This window comes from Heptranchias perlo, chromosome 7 (genome assembly GCF_035084215.1).
Source record: "Heptranchias perlo isolate sHepPer1 chromosome 7, sHepPer1.hap1, whole genome shotgun sequence".
In the NCBI taxonomy this organism is placed as follows: Eukaryota; Metazoa; Chordata; class Chondrichthyes; order Hexanchiformes; family Hexanchidae; genus Heptranchias; species Heptranchias perlo.
The window spans coordinates 39,873,216-39,900,633 of NC_090331.1; the positions used below are offsets into that span (position 1 = coordinate 39,873,216).

At 40.1% G+C, this 27,418-nt stretch overlaps 1 protein-coding gene across 9 annotated transcripts in view; it reads left to right on the forward strand.

The window, feature by feature from the left end:
- LOC137323640 (growth factor receptor-bound protein 14-like) overlaps window positions 1–26,767 on the forward strand; it is a 248,495-nt gene extending 221,728 nt beyond the window's left edge. For 6 of the 9 annotated variants that reach the window (XM_067987363.1, XM_067987360.1, XM_067987361.1 and 3 more), the window contains 6 exons: window positions 3,422–3,502; window positions 6,710–6,826; window positions 11,644–11,713; window positions 12,023–12,110; window positions 15,537–15,630; window positions 19,892–21,648. In XM_067987363.1, the coding sequence (XP_067843464.1) occupies window positions 3,422–3,502; window positions 6,710–6,826; window positions 11,644–11,713; window positions 12,023–12,110; window positions 15,537–15,630; window positions 19,892–20,038 (597 nt within the window). In that variant the 3' untranslated portion in view covers window positions 20,039–21,648. Of the gene's footprint in view, window positions 1–3,421; window positions 3,503–6,709; window positions 6,827–11,643; window positions 11,714–12,022; window positions 12,111–15,536; window positions 15,631–19,891; window positions 21,649–22,037; window positions 22,099–26,511 lie in introns of those variants that run through there. The other 3 variants (XM_067987366.1, XM_067987364.1, XM_067987362.1) reach the window with 3 other exon arrangements.
- Window positions 26,768–27,418: the final 651 nt, after the last annotated feature.

Sequence of the window (27,418 nt, forward strand, 5' to 3'; positions counted from 1 at the left end):
TAAACAGCTTTTAAGCAAGTGCAGAGCCAGGGAAAGGGGAGGGGGGGGGGGGGGGTGAGGAAACGACAAAGGGAATCTCTCTGATAGGGTTAGGATTTTGTTCTTCCCTCCTCCCCCCCCCCCCCACCCCCACAATTTCTCTGGCTCTGTACTTGCTTGAGAACTGTTTAATCTTCAACTTCTCCCAGTTCTAACGAAAGGTCATCGAACTGAAACGTTAACTCTGTTTCTTCCCCCACAGATGCTGCCTGACTTGCTGAGTATTTCCAGCATTTTCTGTTTTTCAGATTTCCAGCATCCACAGTATTTTGCTTTTGATATTATGATCATTGTTCCCCAAATGCTCCCCCACTGAAACATACTCCACTTGCTCCACTTCATTCCCCAGAACTAGATCCAGCACTGCTTCCTTCCTCGTTGGGCTGGAAACACACTGATCATTTCAGGAATTGTATACATTTCAAGAATTTCTCCCCCTCTTTGCTCTTTACACTGTTACTATCCCAGTCTGTATTAGGATAATTGAAGTCCCCTGTTATCACTACACTATAGTTCTTGCATCTTTCAGTAATTTGCCTGCAAATTTGCTCCTCTATCTCCTTCCCACTATTTGGTGGTCTATTTTATACAACCAGCATCATAATAGCTCCTCTATTGTTCCTTAATTCTAACCAAATAGATTCTGTCTTTGAACTCTCAACTACATCATCCCTTTCCAGTGCTATGATAGTTTTTGATCAATACTGCCACCCCCCTCCTTTCTTTCTTTCCTTCCCTATCCTTCCTGAATACCTTGTAACCAAGAAGATTAAGTACCCAATCCTCCCCTTCTTTGAACCAGGTCTCTGTTATTGCCACTATATCATAGTCCCATGTGGCGACTTGTGCTTGCAGCTCACCAACCTTATTTACTACGCGACACACATGCATTCTAAACTCATCTTAGACTGCCTCGCATTTGCTCCCTGTTTGATCCCTTCCTATTTCTGAACTCTTCTTTACTCTAATGTTATTTGTTTTCTCATTCCTCTGTGCACCTTTTTTCTCCTTTCTAATGTTTCATTCTGGTGCCCCCGCCCACTGTCAAATTAATGTAAACCCTCCCCCACAACAGTAGTTAACCTCCCCGCGTGGACATTGGTTCCAGCTCTGTTGAGGTGCAATCCGTCCAGCTTATACAGGTCCCTCCTGCCCCAGAAATGGTCCTAATGCCCCAGGAATCTGCATTTATACTATGCTGTCATGCAATGATGATGACACTTGGTGTTCTTGTAATTCCAGCTAAACAGAATTCTACATGTGTGTCCATCCTCTGTGCTGGTGTTACTATCCCTCTCCCTCTCCCTCCCCCTCCCATGTTACCCTTCTGCATTTATACTATGCAGTCTGCAATTTTAAAAAGTGTCCTCCCAAATTTGCACAGGGATGCAAACCTGGCAGTTATGTTGAGATTGTGCCCACTGGTGCCCTTCAGCATTGACCCTGCCAGTGCACACTGGACCCAGCTTGTGCCTGCACGCCTATGTTAGGCTTGTATAATTTGTATGATTGCGTTGCTTTTCCCGTTTCAAGGCTACATTTGGTTATTGGGCTAGGAATGATGCAAAGAAATGGTCCCTTCCGCCTTCATGATACCACTGTGGGTGAAGAAACGCATATGCCCACCAACCCCCTCAGGCCAGAAGCTCCAGTGCCCTGCTACAATCCTGCTTCTACCCCCCGCCGCCTCACCTCCACCACCCGCAAAACAGTTTGTTAGTCCCTTCAGCCCCCTTCCAAAGAGGGATGATAATAAGGGTATCCATGTCACTGAACTGCCTCATACCCCACTTTCACCCTTCAAGACTCCAGTACACCCCATTTCAGTGGATGTAGTAGCCTCCACACTTACACCAGGTCCCACTGTGGCTGGGGAAGCAGGAACGGCCAGCACTTGGAACCTCTCAGCTGGCCCCACCTCCTCTGACACTGGAGAACTATGTCTGGGCCAGACAGAATTAGACAAGGCCTCCCGAAAAAAAACTTACGGTAAAGGCTGGGACTCGATATATTTCCCAGACCTTATGCTTATCTCCTACCAAGTATGGTGGGAATTCGCCAAAAGACCTGTGCGTTTTCTGTGCCAATGTCTGCAATTTTGTCCTTTTATGATGAGGAGGCATTGTTGAATGCTGTGCCCAGTTCTGGGCACCGCACTTTAGGAAAGATGTGAAGGCCTTAGAGAGGGTACGGAGGAGATTTACTAGAATGATTCCAGGTATGATGGACTTCAGTTACGTGCATAAACTGGAGAAGCTGGGGTTGTTCTCCTTAGAGCAGAGACGATTAAGAGGAGATTTGATAGAGGTATTCAAAATCACGAAGGGTCTGAACAGAATAGATAGAGAGAAACTGTTCCCATTGGCGGAAGGGTCAAGAACCAGAGGACATAGATTTAAGGTGATTGGCAAAAGAACCAAAGGCCACATGAGAAAAAACTTTTTTTACACAACGAGTGGTTGTGATTTGGAATGCACTGCCTGAGGGGGTGCTGGAGGCAGATTCAATCGTGGCTTTCAAAAGGGAATTGGATAAGTACTTGAAGGGAAAAAATTTGCAAGGCTATGGAGATAGGGCAGGGGAGTGGGACTACCTGGACTGCTCTTGCAGAGAGCCAGCGGGGACTCGTCAGGCTGAATGACCTCCTTCCGTGCTGTAAAGATTCTATGATTCTGTGCAAAGAAACCTCAGTGATGTAGTTTTTGTTGGCAATGAGCATTTATAATTTTGTAATTGGGTGGTATCTCCTACATATGTGTGTATTTGTTTGCAACTTTGTGTGAGAGCATCCTTTCTGTCTACATGCAGTAGTATCTGCATACCATTGTTAGGCTTGTCTAATTTGCATGATTCCGTTGGTCTTCTCATTTCTGTTTCAAGGCTACATCTGGGTTATTGGGCTGTGGATGGTGGAAAGATATTGGTCCTCCTACTTTCTTCATAATGCCACTGTGGGAAAAGAAGCGCATGTAACATAACCAGATTAAAGAAAGAATAAGTTACTTTCTCCTATTCGAGTAGTCTGTGCGCACAGTAGGTAGACCCACCCCTACCCCCAAGACTCTACCATGGTTCATTTTGGTTAGGTAAAGGAAAATGAATGTTATATAGATTTCTAGCTTGTCGTGCACATTATGAAATTGAAGAATTTTGTGCATTTTGAGAGCACAGATGCTTCAAAAAGTGAAACCAATGTGTATTTACCTGCGGTCCATCAATGGTGGTGGAGATGCATTATTTTAAGGTGCAACACTGCTATATTTAATAACTTCACTTTTCTGCTTAAACCTTTTATAGAATTAGTCAACTTATTCTGGTTGTAACTCATCATTGAATGCTTTTTTTTTCCCCTCAGTTTTTTTAAATCTATTTTATTTTTCAGTATGGAATACAACTGTACCAAAATTATAAAATACCACTGCAAAGGAGAGGTAGCCTCACAACAATGAATTCATCACCAATGGTATGGAGTTCAATATATAAAGCTGTAGAAAGTTAGAGTATGACTTTGTAGTTGTTAGAAAAAAAACTCAAATGCATAAAGATGAATCATCTAAATTTAATATTGTATCTCATCCGTGCAAAAATTACCTTGCATGATTGTTCACTTCTATTGTTTCAAAATGCCTAGAAAGATTCAAAGTGGTCAAGATGAAGAACTGATGGTCTTTGTTTTCTTATGCTAATTCACTTATTTGAAACTTCCATTAGATTAAGGTGTTTGTAAAGAAGCTGTAGTGTTAACACATCATGGTGCCTTGCCGCAGACATACCACTGGTTATCAGTAATGCTTGGTTCAGATTGTCCTCCTCTCTCAGCTGTAAAAGAATGTGTGTTATTAAGTAATTCCTGCATAAGTATAAAAAAAGAGGTAAAATAATTGTTTAAACAACTTGATCACCATACATTCAGGTAGGATGGAAATTCTTGTGATCCGCTATAATGGAATGGATCCACTGGTGAATAATGGAAATTGATGGATAATTCAAGAGTGTCCAAATTTTGGACTTTCACATATGGTACAGCATTACCCTTGGCTTACAACAAAGACAAGCACAATACAAATAATATTAACAAAATTTTAAGCTTTTTTGGGCTATGAGGTTGGTTTATGTCAAACAAGAGAAAATTGGCATCAGTCTACAATGCAATAAGGCAAAACTCAAGCAAGGCTTCCACCAAATTTTGTTGAGTAGTTGGAAAATCAGGTAATTAAATCACAGATAATGGTGGTTCCACTCTAATCAATATACTTAATTGCACAACTTGCCTTACAACTGACCCATGTGCATCACCAAGCTTACTAAATTGAAATTACTAGATGTTTGTGCTTACATTAATCAGAAAAGATTGCATTTTACATTAGGTGACAGAAGTAATAATAGGAATGGTTAAATCAAAAAAATGCCCAATCCAGGTTAACTCAGTATATTGTTTTGGACTACAAGAAAAGTAGGCAAATGTGAACTTCAGTAGTGTTGCTGTTGACTTGTAAGTGATCAATTGCCACATCCAGTAACCATACCAAGCCTTTCTTTGTAATATTTTTATCAACATAAAATCATTTTCAGCAAGGGTATAATATACACTACAATAGGTATTCTAGTGGTTCTTTTTGTTTCAAATTTACCACTCTTTGATTTATCAACCACTCCACTTACAGTTAAACAACTAACTGCATTCAGAATATTCTTTCTTACATGTCTTTAATTTAAAACTAACAAGCAGATAATTGTAGACTCATACTGCAGCTCATTGATTAGGTAACCATCTATGAATGTATTCCTTTGTCAAATTTTCATTCAAGTCATCAGAAATTAAGCATGGTGGCCAAAAGCACTGTCCTGTTCAACTATGAGAGCCAACTGTTTTTATATTAAAATAAAACATCCTCTTGTGCTTCATTTTAGTAACATTAATGATATAGAGAGCATAGACAAATAACTGACCAGCACAAATTTACTTCAACAGTTAAGTTTCTCTTGTTCTGGGAAAAGAATATTTCAATATGGCTTAAAGAAGGCAACAACATTGTTTTTATTTACGTTTTCTATAATTGGTATTTTTTTTACTAAATTTTTATGTAATTTGTCATGCTAAGTTTATCCATTGTTCTTCAGATCCACCTAGCTTTTATGCCTCTTTTGTTGCAAAGGCGAGTGTCAGATTGCTGTCAAGAGTCCCCTGTAGTCAGTGGATATGAGGTGCTAGGCACCATCCTAGCATGACTATCCCTTCCAGTTTTATCTTCCCCACCCCCACAGGATGCTGCACCCTCCACTCCTTCTCTCCACTTGGTGCAGCTTAGATCAGAGTGGGGATCAAACCAACAACCATCTTATTCATGATACTGAGCATCAGTGCTCTCATGTAGCCCTATTGCATCATCCCAGTAGGTACATTTTTTTTTTAATCCACCACTTGGCCTTTGTTCATTTGTATACTATGGAATGAAGTAGAAGTCCAAGATATTTTGTATAATCAAGATTATCCTCCATGTATATGTGTAATATATTTAGCACTGAGGATTACATATGATGAATTGAATTTGTGCAATATTCCTACATTTAGTGCAATGTAGAAATTCCTCTTTTTATAAAAACTTGCTTCCACAAGCCTTCCCCAGTTTCTTACTGGGTTTTGAATTCATTTGTCCACTTGATTTAGTTGTATTGCACATTTGCATTCCAATATGATTAGGCTTTAATCTTTTTCTTTCTTCCTGCCCCCCGCCCACCAAGTTACCAGTTTTCTCCCCCTACTAAATAGAATGGCTTTCCCTCGCCCCTTCCCTAGCCCGAGTGCTGAGGCTAATTTTAGCATCCTGCCACCACCACAGTTAACATCAGCTAACTCAGCACAGATCTGTGATAAAACCTGGAACTTTCCTAGTTTGTATGGCTCATTACCATGCCGTGCAGTGCATTGAGTCATTGAGTCACAAAGGCTCTATTATACTTCAATTTTTGTAACATAATCTTGATATTTAGTTTCTTAACAAGTGCCCAATGCAACTGTCCATTTAAGTTTGCCAATGGCCTTCTATTTAATCTATACTTGTTTTAAAACTGTTCTTGGGATGCGAGCAATGCTTGTAAGGCCTCATTTATTGCCCATCCCTAGTTGCCCTGACATCTGAGTGACTTGCTAGGCCTCTTCAAAAAAGCATTAAGAGTTAATCATGTAGCTTTGGACTGGAGTCAAGTGCAGGCCAGAATTGGTAATGGTTGCAGGTTCCCTTCCCTGAAGGACACTGGAACATTAATAATTCAGTTCTTGTGACGATCCAGCAGCTATCTTTCTGGTTCTAGTTCGAGAACCTAAATGACCAGAATTATTGAATTCAGTTTAACAACTTGCCATGGAGGAAATTAAACTCTTATCATGACACTACAGTAAAGAAATCTATATTTTATTTTATTGCAGTTTTTTTCACTGTCAGTAGAGATACAATTTTTGTTTTGCTTTGTTTCCAATGTACTCTGAATATTTAATTGCGGACTGATTGATGTTTCCATTTTGTTTTGAAGTTGTGTTGTTTTGAATTTTGACTTGTATTAATGATTCCTGAATGATTATTACATATGCAGACTTTTTCACTGTAAAAACTGTTCTATTTTAAAGTTTGTATCAAATATATTTTTGAAAGAATTTATTTTGTCTTCATAGAGGAGTATCTCAGAAAATTCACTGGTAGCTATGGACTTCTCTGGACACAAAGGAAGAGTAATTGAAAACCCCACAGAAGCGCTTACAGCTGCTGCTGAGGAGGGGCTAGCATGGCGGGTAAAATATTGCCTTGAACATCAGCCAACAAAAGCTGTAGTTTTTTTTAAACTTGGTGATACAGAAAAGAATTGAGAATAATTTGAAATTATCACCATTTCTGTCCGTTAATCTCCTTTCCTACAATTAATCAGTTGTAACTACATTTTAATTACCAACTGTACAATGGAATCCTGTATATAGTGATTGATTTGGCCATTAGCCCCCAGAGAATCTGTATAATCGACCGATCAGTATATCAGAAGATAGCCATCCCTGATGAGTACTGTTGTTTCGTGATCTACAATATGTAATATATTACTAAGCAATACTGCTTCGCATTCACCAGCAATTTAAACAGCTGATTGGTCACCCACATAGAATCATAGAATGGTTACAGTGCAGAAAGAGTCCATTCATCCCATCAAGCTCATGTCAGCTCTTTGTAAAAACAATCCAGTCAGTCCCATTCCCCTGCTCTTTCTCGGTGGCCCTGCACATTTTTTTACCTTCAAGTATTTGTCCAGTTCTTTTTTGAAAACCACGATTGAATCTGCTTCCAACACCCTTTCAAGCAGCACATTCCAGATCATAACTACTCGCTGCATAAAATTTTTCATCATGTCACCTTTGGTTCTTTTGCTAATCACCTTAAATCTGTGTCCTCTGGTTCTCGACCTTTCTGCCAATGGGAACAGTTTCTCGTCCTTTATCTAAATCCTTCACAATTTTGAACACTTCTATCAAATCTCCTCTTAACCTTCTCTGCTCTAAGGAGAACAACCCCAGCTTCTCCAGTCCATCCACGTAACTGAAGTCCCTCATCCCTGGAACCATTCTAGTAAATCTTTTCTGCACCTACTAAGGCCTTCACTTCCTTCCTAAATTGCGGTGCCCAGAATTGGACACAATACACCAGTTGTGGCAGTGTTTTATAAAGGTTCAACATAACTTCCTTGCTTTTGAACTCTCTGCCTCTATCGATAACCAGTTCTTTACCCAAACAAACGGAACAGCCATGGGGACCAAATTCGCACCCCAATACGCCAACATTTTCATGCACAAGTTCGAGCAGGACTTCTTCACTGCACAAGACCTCCAACCAACACTATACACCAGATACATCGACGACATTTTCTTTCTATGGACCCACGGCAAGGAATCACTAAAGAGACTACACGATAACATCAACAAGTTCCATCCCACCATCAAGCTCACCATGGACTACTCCTCAGAATCAGTTTCTTTCTTGGACACACGAATCGCCATCAAAGACGGGCACCTCAGCACCTCACTCTACCGCAAGCCCACGGACAACCTCACGATGCTCCACTTTTCCAGCTTCCACCCTAACCACGTCAAAGAGGCCATCCCCTATGGACAGGCCCTGCGAATACACAGGGTCTGCTCAGACGAGGAGGAACGCGATGGACACCTACAGACGCTGAAAGACGCCCTAGTAAGAACGGGATATGACGCTCGACTCATCGATCGACAGTTCCGACGGGCCACAGCAAAAAATCGCATAGACCTCCTCAGGAGACTAACACGGGACGCAACCAACAGAGTACCCTTTGTCGTCCAGTACTTCCCCGGAGCGGAGAAACTACGCCATGTTCTCCGCAGCCTTCAACATGTCATCAATGAGGACAAACACCTCGCTATGGCCATCCCCACACCTCCACTACTCGCCTTTAAACAGCCACCCAACCTCAAACAGACCATCGTTCGCAGCAAATTACCTAGCTTTCAAGAGAACAGCGTCCACGACACCACACAACCCTGCCACGGTAACCTCTGCAAGACATGCCAGATCATCGACACAGATACCACCATCACACGAGAGGACACCACCCACCAGGTGCATGGTTCATACTCCTGTGACTCGGCCAACGTTGTCTACCTCATACGTTGCAGGAAAGGATGCCCCAGAGCATGGTACATTGGCGAGACCATGCAGACGCTGCGACAACGGATGAACGGACACCGCGCAACAATCGCCAAACAGGAGGGTTCCCTCCCAGTCGGGGAACACTTCAGCAGTCATGGACATTCATCCACCGACCTTCGGGTAAGCGTACTCCAAGGCGGCCTTAGAGACACACGACAACGCAAAATCGTCGAGCAGAAATTGATAGCCAAGTTCCGCACCCATAAGGACGGCCTCAACCGGGATCTTGGGTTCATGTCACGCTACACGTTACCCCACCAGCGAACAAATGTTATCTGTTTTTAATATAACGGGTCAATTGCTGTCTTTTCTATGTTTCTACCTCTCTATCTCTTTTTTTTTTGTTTGTTGTTTTTTTTGGTGATTTGTATATTCTGAGACCTGGCAGGTAACACCTGTCTGTCTGCACACTGATTGCCTTGGCAACGGGCAGTTGAAAAAACTGTCTTTAATCACCAAGCATTGTTCTGTGAATTATAAATGCGATTTCATTTCGAGGATTTCATTTTCACATCGTTCACCTGACGAAGGAGGAAGCCTCCGAAAGCTTGTGAATTTAAAATAAAATTGCTGGACTATAACTTGGTGTTGTAAAATTGTTTACAATTCTATTTATAAAGCCCAGGATCCCAAATGCTTTTTTAACCGCTTTCTCAAACTGTCCTGCCACCTTCAAAGATTTGTGCACTTATACCCCCAGGTGTTTCTGTTCCTGCACCCCCTTTAAAATTGTACTATTCAGTTTATATTGCCACTTCTCATTCTTCCTGCCAAAATGTATCACTTCTCACTTCTCACTTCTCTGCGTTAAATTTCATCTGCCATGTGTCCGCCCATTCAACCAGCCTGTCTGTGTCCTCTTGAAGTCTATTACTATCTTTCTCACTGTTTACTACACTTCCAAGTTTTGTGTCATCTGCAAATTTTGAAATACATCCAAATCATTAATACTTATCAAAAAAAGAAGTGGTCCTAGTGTCGACCCCTGGGGAACACCACTGTATGCCTTCCCCCAGTCCGAAAAACTACTGTTCATCACTACTCTCTGTTTGCTGTCACTTAGCCAATTTCGTATCCATGTTGCCACTGGCCCTTTTATTCCATGGGCTTCAATTTTTCTGACAAGTCTATTATATGGCACTTTATCAAACGCCTTTTGAAAGTCCATATACACATCACCCGCATTGCCCTCATCAACCCTATCTGTTACCTCATCAAAAAATTCTATCAAGTTAGTTAAACACAATTTGCCTTTAACAAATCCATCTGGCTTTCCTTTATTAATCCACACTTGTCCAAATGGCTATCAATTTTGTCCCGGATTATCGTTTCCAAAAAGCTTCCCCACCACTGAGGTTAAACTGATTGGCCTACAGTTACCAGGTTTATCCTACACCCTCTTTTGAACAAGGGTGTAACATTTTCAATTCTCCAGTCCTCTGGCACCACCCCAGTATCTGAGGAGGATTGGAAGATTATGGCCAACACCTCTGCAATTTCCACCCTTACTTCCCTCAGCAATCTAGGATGCGTCTCATCCAGACCGGGTGACTTATCCACTTTAAGTACAGCCAGCCTTTCTAGTACCTCCTTTATCAATTTTTAGCCCATCCAGTATCTCAACTATCTCCTTTTACTGTGACTTTGGCAGCATCTTCATCCTTGGTAAAGACAGATGCAAAGTACTGATTTAGTACCTCAGCTATGCCCTCTGCCTCCATGCGTAGATCTCCTTTTTGGTCCCTAATCGGCCCCACCCCTCTTATTACTACCCGGTTATTATTTTTATGCTTATAGAAGACTTTTGGAGTCCCTCTTCTGTTAGCTGCCAGTCTATTCTCATACTCTTTGCCCCTCTTATTTCCTTTTTCACTTCTCTGTGCTTTCTCTGTTCACCCTGGTTCTCACTTCAGTTATCAACTTGACATCTGTCATATGCCCCCTTTTTCTGCTTCATTTTACACTCTATCTCTTTTGTCATCCAGGAAGCTCTGGCTTTGGTTGCCCTACCTTTCCCCCTCATGGGAGTGTACCTAGACTGAACCCGAGCCATCTCCTCTTTAAAGGCCTCATAAAGAGTGTCTGCTCTTCAAAGTCGTTCATTGTATGTGAAGTGCTTTGGTACATTTCTGAGAGCTGTGATCAGGCACTATATAAATGCAAAACAAAAACAGAAGTCAGTCAGTTGTCGTCTTCAGTCTGAGACCCTTCCTCAGGACTGCCTGACCTGCTGAATATTTACAGTTTTTTCTGTTCTTGTTTTCAAATTTCCAGCATCTATATAGCTTTTTGACTATAGAAATGCAAGTTAATTCTTTCTTAAATTGCTCCTCAACCTTTCCTCACTAATATGCTGCTCAGAATGGGAGTATTCTTATTTTGCTCCTTTCATTGATCTTAATCCAAAATCAGAATTTTGGGTAGAGTACTGTTCGGCTGATCGGTGGTGAAAATTGAGCAGCTTTGCTCAGTCGTGCAGTAACTAAGTCATCCACAGGATCCCTTGCAGTTAACCAGTTAAGAATATTTAGCAGCTCATTAGTAATGTTATTACCCGTTCACATGCTGAATTGTGCCGATTAACAATGCTACAATTAAAGAAATTGTCTTTCAACAATGGGGAATTACCACTGAAGTGATTATTAGAATCAAATTGCACTGGTCACTATAAATGATTAGTGTCAGGAGGTTACGGTTTTTGGAAACCATATTTTAATTGTTCTAAGCAAACGTTAACAGGATTCCACTGTTTGTTGTGGTAAATTGAAACATTTACAAAGGGATAGCATACAAGTCAATTTATACTTAAAATTCAGATTAAATGTGTTTAATAATGGATAATAAGAATTAAATTGATATTTTAAAATTTAAATTCTTATAAAAACAGAGGAGAAGTTGTCATCGTTTGAACGCTTATGGAAGTACAACTACGACGCAGAGTACTACTCCATGCCAAGGTTGTTTCAATATGTACTTTGGACTTTTAAAAAATCATATTGTATAAGGCAAATAAATTATTGGTACCAGTTAATCTTAAATGAAAGATGTTTGGTGATGCTCTTAAAAGAATGGATAACAATGGATCAGTATTTCAGAACTAAAGACTATTTGCTGAAATTCAAATGTTCATGCCTTTGCCAATTATATTGTAGTTATGATGGGACAAATTACTTTTGAGACAGTATAAAAATTTTGAAATTAGTATAAAAATAACATAATTTAGGTATGCCATGTTTTAGGAATTCTGCTTTGCCTTTTTAATTTAGCCATTCACAGGATGCAGCTATGGTTTCATCACCGAATCTCCAGAGATGAAGCTCAAAAACTAATAGAACAACAAGGTCTTGTGGATGGGTAAGCATCATTTTTAAAGGAATTTTATTTTTGACAGAGCATTGATTCCATAATTCACTTCAAATGCTAATACTTGTAAAATTATAACAGCAAGTGTTTCCAGCTAGTTTGAATTGAGAAAAAATGGTCATCTTGCAACCCGCAAATATTTCTATTTTAGATACATGTGTGGTTGCTTTCACTTACAGCTTCTATTAGACAGTAGAGCTGCCACTGGGCTTTATGCCTTTTTGAAGCTAAATCTTCAAAATTTAGATAGTTAAGCTAAATGCTAATATGGTTGTGAGAGATTCAACCTCCCACATAGTCTTTACCAACAAAATCAATCCATTACTGCAATTGTGTTGAAGTAATGAATTGAATTATTTCCAATTTGTCGTCATTGAGGTTTCCACTTCTAAACCATTTATTTTTTGTATGTCCCTTAATAGAAGATGGCATAAATTTTGTTTCACATTTTTCATGCACTGACTGCCTAGTCATTTTAATGGGGTTCACATAATTGTTGTTGCTGTATGACTCTGCTCCTGTATGTTGTTTGAAACATTTGTCTAATAAATTTATCCTCTGGGCTCTACAAAGAAAATAAAAATATTAACCATTAACATTTCATGTACAGTGGTCATTACTGTATTCTCTGTAGAAATTGGATGCTTTGCTGCTGTTGACATTAAAATAATGCCACAATATATGTGGCTTAGAATAGCTACAGAAAAAATGCAGAGCTCTGCATTATCAAAACTATTGGTAGCTTGTGCTCAGCTGAATTAACAGTACCTAATGTTTTTTGTTCCTTTAAATATTTCCATATTGTGTGTCTCAATAGGAAAGACACCATCCAATGGTTTTGCGCTCAAGGTGAAGGATTTCAGTGCTGAGGAAAGAAATGTGTTTCCATTTTGATTACCCAGCCTCTGCATCAAACAATCTCACATCCAATGCAAAAAAAGCAGGAACAGAATAAAACACCCTTATTCTGCTGCAACAGTCTGCCTTAACACCAGGATCAGAACCGTACTCTAATCATACCAATGGGATGTCTTTCACTTCCCACCCAAGTCTCCTAGCCCTTTCTTAATGAGCCAGATTGTGAGCATTCTATGCTGTGGACTCAGCTATAAAGAGCTAGGCTTAGACTATGAAATTCATTTCATACAGGAACCTGGCAGCCAGAAAAGAGAGGACTTTGAATCCCATCAGTCTGGTCTGGATTGAAACTTAGTTCCCAGAAGTGAAAGAATAGTGAACGAATCTACTGTATTACCAAATCTTAAATTTAGTTTTGTTCTTGAACTATGTGAAGATCTCAAGGGAAGCACAACTCTGAATGGCTGCTATCTTCTACAGACTTGTGTTGTACTGTATTAGCATTATAACAACATTTGCATTAATATAGAACCTTTATCATAGGTTATTTCAAGGCACTACACAAAGGAGGAAAATAATAGATGCCAAGTCTTTCTCAGGAGTTAAGAAAGATCAAGGGTTTGGATCAAGATATGGATTTTTAGGAAGCTTCCTCCCTAAACTCCTTTGTCATTCACTTCTCTCTCCAGCTTTAAAAGTAGAAAGACAAAGGAGTATAGGGAGGTTCCAGACAAATGGCTGAGACAGCTGAAGTCTCTGTCACTAGTAGTGGAGTGGAGGGAGGGGTGGTTACGCACAGAGTATCGGAGAGCACTGGAACAGACGTTAGATCGAAGGAGGATGTCGAGATAGTGTGGGCAAGCCCTTGGTGGGATTTGTAGATGAGGATTAGGATTTATTTTGATCTGCTGGGGACAGATTAACGAGGTTGGGGGTGATAAGCAAGCAGGATTTAGTGTAAGGCATCATGCAGGCATCAGACATTGCAGTTTGTGGAGAGTAAGATCAAGAGGCTGGCAATTAGGATGTAGGATAAATTGAGTCTAGAGGTGACACAAGTGTGGATTAGTGTTTCAGCAAAATTGTCACGGTAAGCAGTTTTGGTGATGACTAGAATATCGGGTTAAAATTCAGCCCTGGCAATTTGAATAGAGTGCCAAGGCTTTGCACTTTCTGTTTAAGCCTAAGCAAGTAGCCAGGGAGGAAATGGAGTCGGTAGCGAGGGAGCAGAGTCTTTGTTCGAAGCTGAATCGAACAGCTTTGTTTTTCCTGGTATTTGGTTGGAGATAATTCTAACTTATCCACAACATAATAGCAAACAGGCAATCTGACAACACAGGTTTTAAGGAAGCTGTGAAGAGGTACAGCAGGTAGCTGTCACTATATATGGAAACTGACCCAGAGCCTATGGATGTTACCAGAGGTAGCATGTAAATGACGAAGAGGAGACTGAGAATATATCCTCGTGGAACTCAGGTGGTGACTGTGTAGGGGTGGGATGAAAAGCCATTGTTGGAGATGCAGTGGCTGCATTGGAACAAGGGCAGTCCCATGAAGCTGAATGACAGAGGAGAGTTGATTGACTTAATTTACTGTGTTAAACACCAAGGAGAAGTCAAGGAAGACCAGGAGGCATAACTCACAGCAGTTGTAGTCACAGAAAAGAACACTGATGACTGATCAGGATGGCCTCGATGTAAGCGAGGCAAAAACTAGAAAGGACAGATTAAAACAAGGAAGTGTGTGGAGATGGGCACAGAGTTGGGAAGTGATAACACATTCAAGAACCTTGGAGAGGGTAGACTGGTCAAGGGTGACCTTTTTGGAGGAGGGGGCAATGATGGTGGTTTTGAAAAGGAAAAATCGTAGCATTGAGCTGTCTGTCATTCTTTCACTTCCTGACCCCCTCCTTTACTCCAATTTTGTGTCAGAGCCTTCAGCTACCTTGGTCCTACTCTTTGGTACTTCCTCCCCAAATACTACTTTGCCTTTCTATCTCTCTTCCCATTTTTACAAGCCTTCTCAAACCATATCTATTTAGCGAAGCTTTCAGTCACTTCTCCTAACCCTCCTGCAAAGGCTTGGCACTCACTCCATTTCTTTTCTGCGAAGCATTTTGGAATTTTTTCTATATTGAAGGTACTACATAATTACAAGTTATTAACAATGTTGGCAAATATGGAGGCTAGGAAGGGTAATTGAGAGGTCAAGAGTTAGGTGGGGAGAGCTTCAATATAATTTTAATGGCTGAGACCTACTATTACCTCAGTAAAGTGCACTACTGTTATTATGTATGTCTCTCCCTTCTAAACATATTGTACAAGTAAGTGCATGTGTTTGCAGTGCAGCTTTGTTGTTGGCTTGTTTCATATCTGATATGTTATTAAAGATCTTGAGTTATGAGGAGCTTTGCATTAACAAAAGGAAAATTCATCACTTAAAAGGAATTGCAATCTAGTAATACCTTTTCCCCATAAATAAAGCCAAGTTTCAGTTAAACATTAGTGTGCAAACAACTTAATGTGTATATACAGATTTGTTTCTCTTCACCCCATGTAGGATGTTCTTACTGCGGGACAGCCAAAGTAATCCTAAAAGTTTTGTTTTGTCACTGTGCCATTGTCAGAAGATAAGACACTTTCAGATTGTTCTGGTAAGTAGTTAATAAAAATTCTGTAGTAATTGTTTATGCTTAATAGATTATGGGCATGTACTTGAAAATACACGATTGCAACATGACAAAATTGTCATTTTAATGTGCATTTTTGGTTAAGTTTTCCTTACTGCCCTGTAGTTTTCATTGGATTATCCACCAAAACCTTCAGATACTTTTCCTGTGTTGTACCTGTAGCTGAGAACCATTTAGTTTATATTCACTCTATTTTTCCTTGTCTCATCCCTTTACTTTGCATTTGTTCACGTTAAATCCTATTCTCCACTCATCATCACAACCTATCCAAATTGCTTTTATGTTTGGTTTACCTGTTTGCTATTGTTTGAACCCCCAACTCCAAATTTTTTGTCATCCAGGAACTTACACAGCTCCAGATCATTTATATACACTGCAAACAGCAATGGCCCCAGCACACAAGTGACCCCTTGTCCTGTCAATGCACTTGCATTCATAACGACCCTTTACTTTCCCTAGTTCAATCAATTTTCAATCCACCGCAGAAGCTTGCTTCCTGTTCCAGACTTGTGAGCTAATAATCTCTATGGCACAGTTTCAAAAGCCTTTATTAATTCTAAATATATCACATCCATAGAATTTCCATTGTCAACGGGTTCATCATTTCATTGAATAACTCCACTAAACTTGTCAGGCAAGATCTACCTCCCATATACGTGTACTGACTCCTACCATACCATTGCTATATAGGTTTTTATTATCCACTCTTTCAGGGAACCTTCCCTACGTTGTACCTATGCTCCTTTTTAAAGGTAGGTGTTCTGTTAGCTATTTTCCTATCCTTGGGCACTGGTCCTTTCTAATAGCTCCATAAAGATAGTGGAAAGGACGTGACCAGTTATGCACGCCACTTCTTTAAATACCCTTGTATGAAGTTCATCCGTGTATGGTGCCTTGTCTTTCTTTAACCGTGACCTCCATATCCTAAATTTCTATTTTTATTTATTTTTTCTACCACACCCCCACACCAGAAATTCAATTTTGTGTTGGGGAGATTCCCCATGGTCTGTTCCATGAATACTGAAAAGAAGAATTTATTTAGTATATGTCAGTTGATATCATGCTATATTTAGGGTCTTTCAATGGCCGCACTGTTTTCATTTTACCTGTTGTAAACAATTTTACAACACCAAGTTATAGTCCAGCAATTTTATTTTAAATTCACAAGCTTTCGGAGGCTTCCTCCTTCGTCAGGTGAACGATGTGAAAATGAAATCCTCATTTTCACATCGTTCACCTGACGAAGGAGGAAGCCTCCGAAAGCTTGTGAATTTAAAATAAAATTGCTGGACTATAACTTGGTGTTGTAAAATTGTTTACAATTGTCAACCCCAGTCCATCACCGGCATCTCCACATCATCTCCACTTCATTTTACCTGGTAGTTGTGAATATATTTATAGAAATGCCTGACATTGCTTTTAATATTTTCTGCTATCCTAACCCCACTTTCTACCTCAGCTCTGCTGACTAGTTTCTTAAGCTCCTTTACTTTGTTCTTGTATTCATCTTCGTCCACCATGATACAAGTAGCTTTATACTTCAGGAACAATTTCTTTGTTTGCCTTTATTTCTCACATTAATTCCATTGTTGACCCACATCATCATCCTTTTTCCTCCATTACACTACACTAGGTAAAAAGGGTATCAGTTTTGCACTGCGTGTGTAACATTTCTAAACAGGATTCACTTTACTTTCATGATTTTCCCCTGTAACTGTGCTTTGCTGTCCTGTCCAATCCAGTCTCCTTAGTTCCCCCAAAATCTGCTTTTCTAGAGTTGAATGTTTCAACTGTACTCATTGGGGGTGAATTTCCACATGATGAAGTGAGTTGTTTTTGTGCTAGTGGAAAAATATTTGCACCTGATTGTGGTCTGGAGTCATAGTTACACATGGGCTTCCTGCCTCCGTCCTTCCCCCCCGGTGCACCACACTAGTGGAAAGTGGGAAGCAACACCGGGCTGCCCAGAAACGAGGTTCATCGATACTGCCAGCATTGGCTCCCTGCCGGGAGCAAGCTGCCATGAGCTGAAAGTAAACATGCAGGTGCAGCAAGCAGTTAGGAAGGCAAATGGTATGCTGGTCTTCATTGCAAGAGAATTTAAGTACAGGAGCAAGGATGTCTTACTGCAGTTATATAAGACCTTGGTGAGACCACACCTGGAGTATTTTGTGCAGTTTTGGTCTCCTTACCTAAGAAAGGATATACTTGCCATGGAGGGAGTGCAGCGAAGGTTCACCAGACTGATTCCTGGGATGGCAGGACTGTTGTATGAGGAGAAATTGGGTCGACTCAGCCTGTATTCACTCGAGTTTAGAAGAATGAGAGGGGATCTCATTGAAACATATAAAATTCTGACAGGGCTGGACAGACTGTTTGCAGGGAGGATGTTTCCCTTGGCTGGGGGTTCCAGAACAAGGGGTCACAGTCTCAGGATATGGGGTAGGACATTTAGGACTAAGATAAGAAGTTTCTTCACTCAGGGTGGTGAACCTGTGGAATTCTCTACCACAGAAGGCTGTGGAGGCCAAGTCACTGAATATATTTAAGAAGGAGCTAGATAGATTTCTAGACACAAAAGGCATCAAGGGGTATAGGGAGAGAGCGGGAATATGGTATTGAGATAGAGGAGCAGCCATGATCATATTGAATGGCAGAGCAGGCTCGAACGATCAAATGGCCTACTCCTGCTTCTATTTTCTATATTTCTGAGTGAAGAGCCACCTCAGTCCCACACCGTTTTGTAGACCGTGAGCAGCAAACCAGCTGTCATGATACTGCACTCATTGCACTTAGGAGAAGAACTAGAATGGGTGAAAGAAAGGCAAAGCTTAGGGCCTAGAAGCTGAAGGCATGTGGGACGAAGAATGTGGCTGCAAAAATATTTCCCAGCTGCAGAAATTGCTAATGAAACTTTTCATTTATATGTACATGAGGGCACTTGGAACTCAGCAGGTGGGAAGGGCCCAACAGTGCAAGGAAATGAGTGGAGTGGGAGAGGGGCAAATTTATTGATGGAAAACCCTCAGAAATGTCGCCTTGATTTTCCTGCCACAAAAGTTCCTTGCCCCAATTATGCATCAGAAATATGCCAAAAACTAGAGAGAGGAAAAACGGGTAGATTCATAGAAAGCTTACAATAGCTGTGGACAATAAATTACTCTTTATAAAAAATAAAATCAGCTGGGGGGAAGGGCAAGGGAAAGATATTCCTTTGGGATTAGTAGAAACCTGCCAGATCGTATCACAAATGAGGAAATTCTGACCGAGAAGTAACTGAACTGTTCATTCATAGCTGCCTGTGTTACCAAACATTTTATGAAATAACTATTTGTCCCTTTTATTTGGTATGAACCAGTCATGTTAAGAATTGTTTTTTTTTATTGGAAGTGATTGGAAGGGTATTTCTGTTAATGCAGCTGTGTAAGATTTTGACAGTATCACATCATCCATTTTTATAATTCCTGGAATAATTAATTGTAACTATAAATATCTAGTAGTGAACGTGATGTCCTCCTGTATGGCAGTCTTCTGATACTTTTGCACGCATACGACACTTGTATAGGCAACAAAGACCAGAGTTTGGAAAAAAAAACTGAAATTGAATACTGTTGAAAGGGGTTTAATGCTGAAATATAAAAACATATATCGTGCTAACGCAATTTTCCCGCTATATGCGGTGGACGGTAAAACCATAATAGGTTGTAGCAATGAAATAACTCCTGTAGTTGTTAACAGCGCAAACAGCTGATTGAAACTGCCTGAAGTCTCCATCAGTTGTTTGCACTGTTAGCAACTAGGGGAGGCAGCTGATTGAAGCTGCCTGAAGACCTGATTTTGTCTGAAATCAGCAGAGCTTTTAAATCGGTAAGTGCTGAACTGCACGAAATAGATGTCGCGCATAATACTTTTTTGTAATTGACGTCTATGGTAATGACAAATGGTCAGCGCCATTTGCCCGATATAGATGGCAGTCCATAATTAGTGTGGACGGTGTAAATGGTGGAGACTGTATACAATTCTATAATAAGTGGTTTATATGCAAGTTTGTGCAAAAAAAGGCCTTGTCCTTTCATCAGTGGTAATTATTGTTTCACTAAAGTTACTGCAGAAATACAAGTATGTAAGGATACAAAATAACAGGGTTGAGTAATTGCATAGAGACTGTGCTGCATGCATACAACCTCATTGGAACTGTTTCATAACTGATATGTAATCAATGCAGCTAGAAGAAGATGGAGAATTATATTATTCCCTGGATGAGGGTCACACCAAATTTACTGATCTTATCCAGCTTGTGGAGTTTTACCAACTCAACAAGGGAGTGCTGCCCTGCAAACTGAAACATCACTGTGCTCGAATTACACTTTAATCTCCGAAGCCATCAGCCCATCTGGAATTTGTGAATAATAAATGCAGTGCGGGCTCAGGACTAACACACTAGAACCGTGAAAAGGTATTTGTGACAATGTACATTGTGCCTCAGAACAAGGACAGACTCAGTGGAATCGGATGGTTAGATTGATGTTACCCCGTACCTGCTCATTGATGTTTATCCAATTCATACATGTGGAATCAGTGTTTCATTGTACACTTCTCTTAATGACAGGATTATCAAAACATAATCAATATGGCATTACTAAAAGCTACACTGCTCAAGGGAGAGATTCACCAGAAAATGGTCTCTGTTCAACGAGTGATTTTTTAAAAAGTCATTAACGTGGCAGTACAGTTCATTGCATGCCATGAGTATTGAAGCACAATGTTTTGCCAAGAGATTGATTCTTCAAATGATAAAACTGAACACTAAAACTAGTAACAACAGAGCCTGTTTTCATAATATTTGAAGAGAAGACAGCAAGTGTGCAGATTCAGCCCAATGTATTCTTTAATTTTTTTTAGAAGTTGTGAACTGTGCATTGAATTATCTGTCGGTGGATATTGTGTATTAAGGTACATGACTGCAATGTGTTAGTACATCCAGCATCGCTTTGCACAATCCAATTTAAATATCAAGCATTCTTAAAATACTTTGAATTCACTTAAGAAAAAGTATTTCATCTTTATTTCCTCAAAAGTACTACAAATGATCACCTAAATTGAGTTTTGTGCTTCAATATTGTAATGGTTAGTACAGAATACGTTAATATTAAATGTATTGTAGCAGTGAAACTGGCATTCTTCACTGCTACCAAATCATTACTTGATTATTCCCTTATAAATCTTTATGGTTGATTGTCAGAATAGGCTTTACTATAAAAAATGATTTGGTCATATGTGAACCTATTTCCAATGTAACTTATAAATTCAACCCATGAATGTTGTCTGATTGATAACTGGCTTTGCTAGCTTTTGAAATTAAAATGAAGCCTGTTTCTGACAAACAGTCCTTGTTCCCATTTTTTACTATAGCTTGTTAAAGAAAGTTTACTGTAAACCTAAATATTTTCATGTATTAAATATTTTGTGTTCTGCCCACTTTCATGCTGTGCTGTTTAAAAATACTTGCACTTCATCAGAACATTGTAATAATGAAATAATTTATTACCAAAGTGTAAATTTGAAGTCAAATATTTTTCTGTAGAACCGTGAATTTGCAAATTGTCTAATTTTTTTTACAGCGAAAGTATTCATTTTGTTGTTTCTTGTAAAGTTTTTTAACATAATGAGAGGACTTTATTTTATCTCTGTAACCTCAAGAAATGCCAGCACCTTACAGTATTTCTACATGCACATACTATTTCCACAGAAGTCTTCACTCATGGTTGTTCCTCTGAGAAAGCGTAATTTATGTGCTTGAAAAAAGAAGAGCCCTTTTTAATGTGAGTTTTCTGTTGTATAAACTTTTCAAAATGTTCTTCTATAGATCAGCCTGTGGGATAAATGATGAAAGAACCAACTGCAAACTGGCCCATTTTTTTGTTAAAACAAAATATGTTTCATTGTCCTTTTCTACACGATGAATAAAGTTTTCTTCAATTTTGTCTTTCTATCAATTTTATGATGGTGCTATCCAGAGGAGCATATGAATTTAATAATTCAAATTTAAATTTTGTTAAGAAACTGTGATTTAGCATTATGGCTATTATATAAAATGTAATATCTGCATGCGGGTATTTTAAAGTTGCTTTTTAAAAATCTTTTGTGCAACATGTTATTTCCTCTGAATTCTGTGATTCATTTCAGTGTTTTTGGAATTTATAAATAGACAGTCAGAGCCAAAAACTTAACGGAATTTGCAGCAAGCTGAATGAACAGTAGTTGTGCCTCGTGCCTTTTCTTATGGGTACCACTGAAGATTCTTTTTTACTAAACAAAAAAAAAAGTACACCTGAGCATATTAATAAGTCTTGCTAAAACTTCCTTTTCAGTTTTTAATTTTAGCAGCTTTGACCAAGGAGAAATTCCAAACAGGATTATAAAATTGATCAGGTAACTAAAATTGTAAATGTAAGCATTTACAAAGTGTTCCTTTTTATTCTTTCTGATCACGGGTTGTGATGGGACTGCAGCACACATACCTTGAGTGAGGAGTTCCATTATTGCTGAGTTTGTGAGGCTACCTCATTTAAATAATTAAAATACACTCCCTGTGCACAGTGCTCAGGCGTGGAAGTGTGAATGATGCGTTGGTAAAGCTGCTGGGAAAATTTAAAGAGATGCAGCAGCCACTGCAAGGTAAGTGATCACAGAGGGAGATAAAATTCTTGGACCCTATGAGAATGTATCGGTAGCACCCACTCCAACATCAGCCTGGAAAATCAGAGTGGCACCATGCCACTCCAAGATTAGAAGAGAGGCCAAGGAAGGGCCAAACAAAGAAATGAATTTTCTTTATCTTCTGCTCCCATTGGAACTATTGGAGGATTTTCATAAGCTAATTGATCCCTTCCAGAATCTTTTGGCTGCTAATGTTTTAGGGCCTTTTGTGGAGCCACTGTGGGAAGAGAGCTGGCATGAGTACTGCTGACTCCTGCTGTGGGCAAAGCCCAGAAACTTTCCCCAGATACATCCATTTAACATGGGGAGGTGAATTAAAGAGCCACCCACTTTCCCTCCTTCGCAACCAGAATTTTGTGGCCAGCTCTTCACAGGGTGGAAAGCTGGCAAAACTGAGTTGTAACCCATTTTTCAGCCTCCATCCAGCAGTTACACCAAAGAATTCCAAGTGAAATTGTCGGGCTTTGTTTTTTAAGAAAGGCTGAAAGTATTTCAGTCTTTCCAAAGTCTGTATGGGAGTGGATGGAAAAGAGGTAGTAGCATGTGAAAAGCAATGGCAGGCAAACTCAATGTGGAGGCACAAAACCAAGTCTCCAGGACCTGGTGGTTTCTACCCCAGGGTATTAAAAGAAGTAGATGAGGAAATTGCAGATGCTTTTGTCATGATCTTCCAAAATTCTCTTGCTTCAGAAATTTTTGTCTCAGATTGAAAAATTGCCAATGTCATTCCATTATTTAAGATTGGTGGCAAAGAGAATCCAGAAAAATTATAGACCGATTAGTCCAACGCCTGTTAGAGAAAGTTACTAAAATCTGTCATTAGGAACAGAGTAACTGAACAATTGAACAAATATGAACTGATCAGAGAGAGCCAGCATGGATTGGTAGAGGGGAAGTCATGTCTAACTAACCTAGTTGAATTTTGTTGAGGAGGTCATGAACATGGTAGATAAGGGACTATATATGGATGTTATTTATATGGACTTCTAGAAGGTGTTTGATAAGGTTCCACACAAGAGACTGTTCACAAAATTGGAAGTGCATGGAATTGGAGGCAACCTATTGACATGGGTAGGGAATTGGTTAGGAGGTAGGAAACAGAGTAGGGATAGTGGGTATGTACTCCATTTGGCAGGATGTGACTAGTGGTGACCCCAAGGATTTGTACTAGGGCCTCAGCTTTTCACTATATTTATCAATGACTTGGATATATGGCTCTCCCCTCATCTAAGTTTGCTGATGACACTAAGTTAGGTGGCTCAGTAGGTAGTATAAATGGGAGCAGAAAGTTGTTTGAATTCCCTTGAGTATAGAAGAGTAAGAGGTGTTTGTTTAAGTTGATTAAAAGATTTGATAAGGTAGATAGAGGGAAACTATTTCCTCTGGTGGGGGAGTCCAGAACAAGAGGACATAACTTAAAATTAGAGCTAGGCTGTTGAGGAGTGATGTCAGGAAGCACTTCTTCAGACAAAGGGTAGTGGAAATCTAGAACTCTCTTCCCCAAAAAGCTGTTGAGGCTAGGTCAATTGAAAATTTCAAAACTGAGATTGATAGATTTTTGTTATGTAGGGCATTAGAAACATAAGAACAGGACTCAGCCATTCAGTCTCTCAAGCCTGTTCTGTAATTGTTAGATTATGGCTGATCTGTATCAAAGGGATATGGAACTAAGGTGGGTAGATGGAGTTAATATACAGATCAGCCATGATCTAATTGAATTGTGATTCCTAAATCACAAGTGGTTGAGCCCCCATCTCCATCAAACATTGAATAAAAAACCATTCGGGATTCTTGCATCTTTTGAAAGGTACCATTTAATGTAATGCATACTGACATTGCTCCTTCATACAAACTTTCTCATTACCTCCAGATGTTTATAGGCCATTCTGCAGCAGATAGTACAGCTCTATTGTAGCCTCTTTTGTGAAGTAGAGGTTGCGAAGAAAGGTCTCCGATGACCTATGCAAGTAGGTGTGGAGGGAGCTATAAATGTGTTATTTGGGTAGTAACATAGCTACATAGAGTCTCCAGTACAGAAACAGGCTATTCAGTCTATGCCGACAATTATGCTCCACAAGAGCCTTCTCCCACCCCTCTTCATCTAACCCTATCACATAACAGGTGCTAAATATATGCCTCATGTGTTGGCACCTGCCATTGCTGTCCCTTCATTAACTTGTCTTCCTTATTTAAATCGTAAACAATTTTACAACACCAAGTTATAGTCCAGCAATTTTATTTTAAATTCACAAGCTTTCGGAGATTTTCTCCTTCCTCAGGCAAATGTTTCAAGATCTCCTTGAAGCCTACGCATTTATACATATTGAACAATAATACATGGTGTTTACAGACTGCCCCTGCAACTGCCCGTTGCCAAGGCAATCACCGTGTTCAGACAGAGAGGTGTTACCTGCAGAACCTCCGAATACACATTCAACAAAAAAACAAACAGGGAAAAAAAACAGAGAAAAAAAAAACACAGAGAGAGGCAGAAACATCCGGAAGGCAGAGAGAGCCAGCAAATGACCCATTATATTAAAAACAGATAACATTTGTTCGCTGGTGGGGTAACGTGTAGCGTGACATGAACCCAAGATCCCGGTTGAGGCCGTCCTCATGGGTGCGGAACTTGGCTATCAATTTCTGCTCGACAATTTTGCGTTGTCGTGTGTCTCGAAGGCCGCCTTGGAGTACGCTTACCCGAAGGTCGGTGGATGAATGTCCATGACTGCTGAAGTGTTCCCCGACTGGGAGGGAACCCTCCTGTTTGGCGATTGTTGCGCGGAACAATCGCCAAACAGGAGGGTTCCCTCCCAGTCGGGGAACACTTCAGCAGTCATGGACATTCATCCACCGACCTTCGGGTAAGCGTACTCCAAGGCGGCCTTCGAGACACACGACAACGCAAAATTGTCGAGCAGAAATTGATAGCCAAGTTCCGCACCCATGAGGACGGCCTCAACCGGGATCTTGGGTTCATGTCACGCTACACGTTACCCCACCAGCGAACAAATGTTATCTGTTTTTAATATAATGGGTCATTTGCTGGCTCTCTCTGCCTTCCGGATGTTTCTGCCTCTCTCTGTGTTTTTTTTTTCTCTGTTTTTTTTCCCTGTTTGTTTTTTTGTTGAATGTGTATTCGGAGGTTCTGCAGGTAACACCTCTCTGTCTGAACACGGTGATTGCCTTGGCAACGGGCAGTTGCAGGGGCAGTCTGTAAACACCATGTATTATTGTTCAATATGTATAAATGCGTAGGCTTCAAGGAGATCTTGAAACATTTGCCTGAGGAAGGAGAAAATCTCCGAAAGCTTGTGAATTTAAAATAAAATTGCTGGACTATAACTTGGTGTTGTAAAATTGTTTACAATTGTCAACCCCAGTCCATCACCGGCATCTCCACATCATTATTTAAATCGTGCAATGCTATGGGACTCTCAGAATTCCCATCCTCACCATTTTGGTGCTATTTAAATGGCAGAAGGAGCTAAGACTAATGATGCATTGACCTAAAAATAAATTTAAACGTGAAAAAATAGCAAACACATGGCAAACCAACTAATGAAAAACTAAACACTTTTAACAGCAACTCAAACAGTAATCTCCCTTTAAGAAGCCTCTGGGGCTGGTCACAGGATTCCTGCTGTGGCAATTTAAAGTGGGCAAGCTGTATGCTATGGGCCCAAAGTTGTAAAATTCAGCTGGAGACCTAACTTAATAAATATTCAGTGCTGATGAAACTCATACTTTCCTGTAGTGCAGCCTCATTCTACCACAGCAAAGTACTGCCCAAGTTTATTTGTGGCCAGCCTTTATGCCATTAGTGTGACCCAGTAAAATAAACTCCTTAATACAAGGGAACAGTGAAAGTGGAGATGGCTTCTGGACTCTTAAGCCCTGACTTCTTTAGATAGTCATCTTGGACATTCTTACATATAAATGTAGGCTGGCACTAGGGGATGGTGAAGGTACAGCCACACCTCCTCCCAGGCTCAGGGTAATACCATCTGCACTTGTCCCCTTTCACACTCACTGCTACACAGTTGTTCAATTATACACATAATCACACACAACATATTTCTTGCAGCCAGCGTTCTAACTTTTGTTCCTTTTCTGTCACTGTAGGCCTGGATCAGGACAAGAGAGCACCACGCAGCCATCTGTACAACCCCTCCACCACTTGTCAACATCCAAAAACATCAATGCAGCTATTCACTTTTCAAAGGCTGCAGTTAGTGAACTTAAGGACATAGCACTGAGTGACTCTCAGGTGAACAGGAGTAAGTGGAGGTAGCAGAGGAGAAGCAGGAAACTATGGTCGAGATGGTTGGCATTAATGACTTTTTATACTTTCTCAAATAAAACAGTGTTGTGAAATTGATCAGCCATAGCATGCTCTTATTGCTCTTCAGCCAAAAAGCACAATACTAGTGTGAATACCAAGAAATTGTGCTATGGATTCATTTAAATCTATTTGTATGCATCCTACAAAGTGCAGCTGGCTGGAAAATAGATATGCAGAAGGAATTGGGCACAAAACATGCTTAAGGCCTCTGCCTAATTTTCCAATCATCCTTTGCCTGCACAGATAGTGGAGCTGAGCAAAATAGGCCTTATGATGCCATTCCAAATACTATCACTCTATTTAGTAGCAAAAGTTGGAAGAATGGGAGCCATAAGTAGACCTCATTATTGCAGTGATTAGAACAGCAACCTTTTGGGACCTGAGTTTACAAGAATACTGGGTTAATACACTGACACGCATAATCATCAGGGACACGAGACGAATCCTTAATCCTTCACCGTAACGCCTTGTCAAGGAAGTGTCTGAGATTTGCCACCCAGTCTATGCCTAAAAGTTAATGATCTCTAAATTTTGCTGGCCAACTGTCATGCATCAACCGGTTCAGACTTTATTAGTATTTACACTACCAACCTTTCAGTAGGATCTGTGCAAATTACCGAGTGAATGCCAATTATCAAAGAAGTCAGCCAACAAAGGCATGAATTAACAATTGATTATTAACCTCCC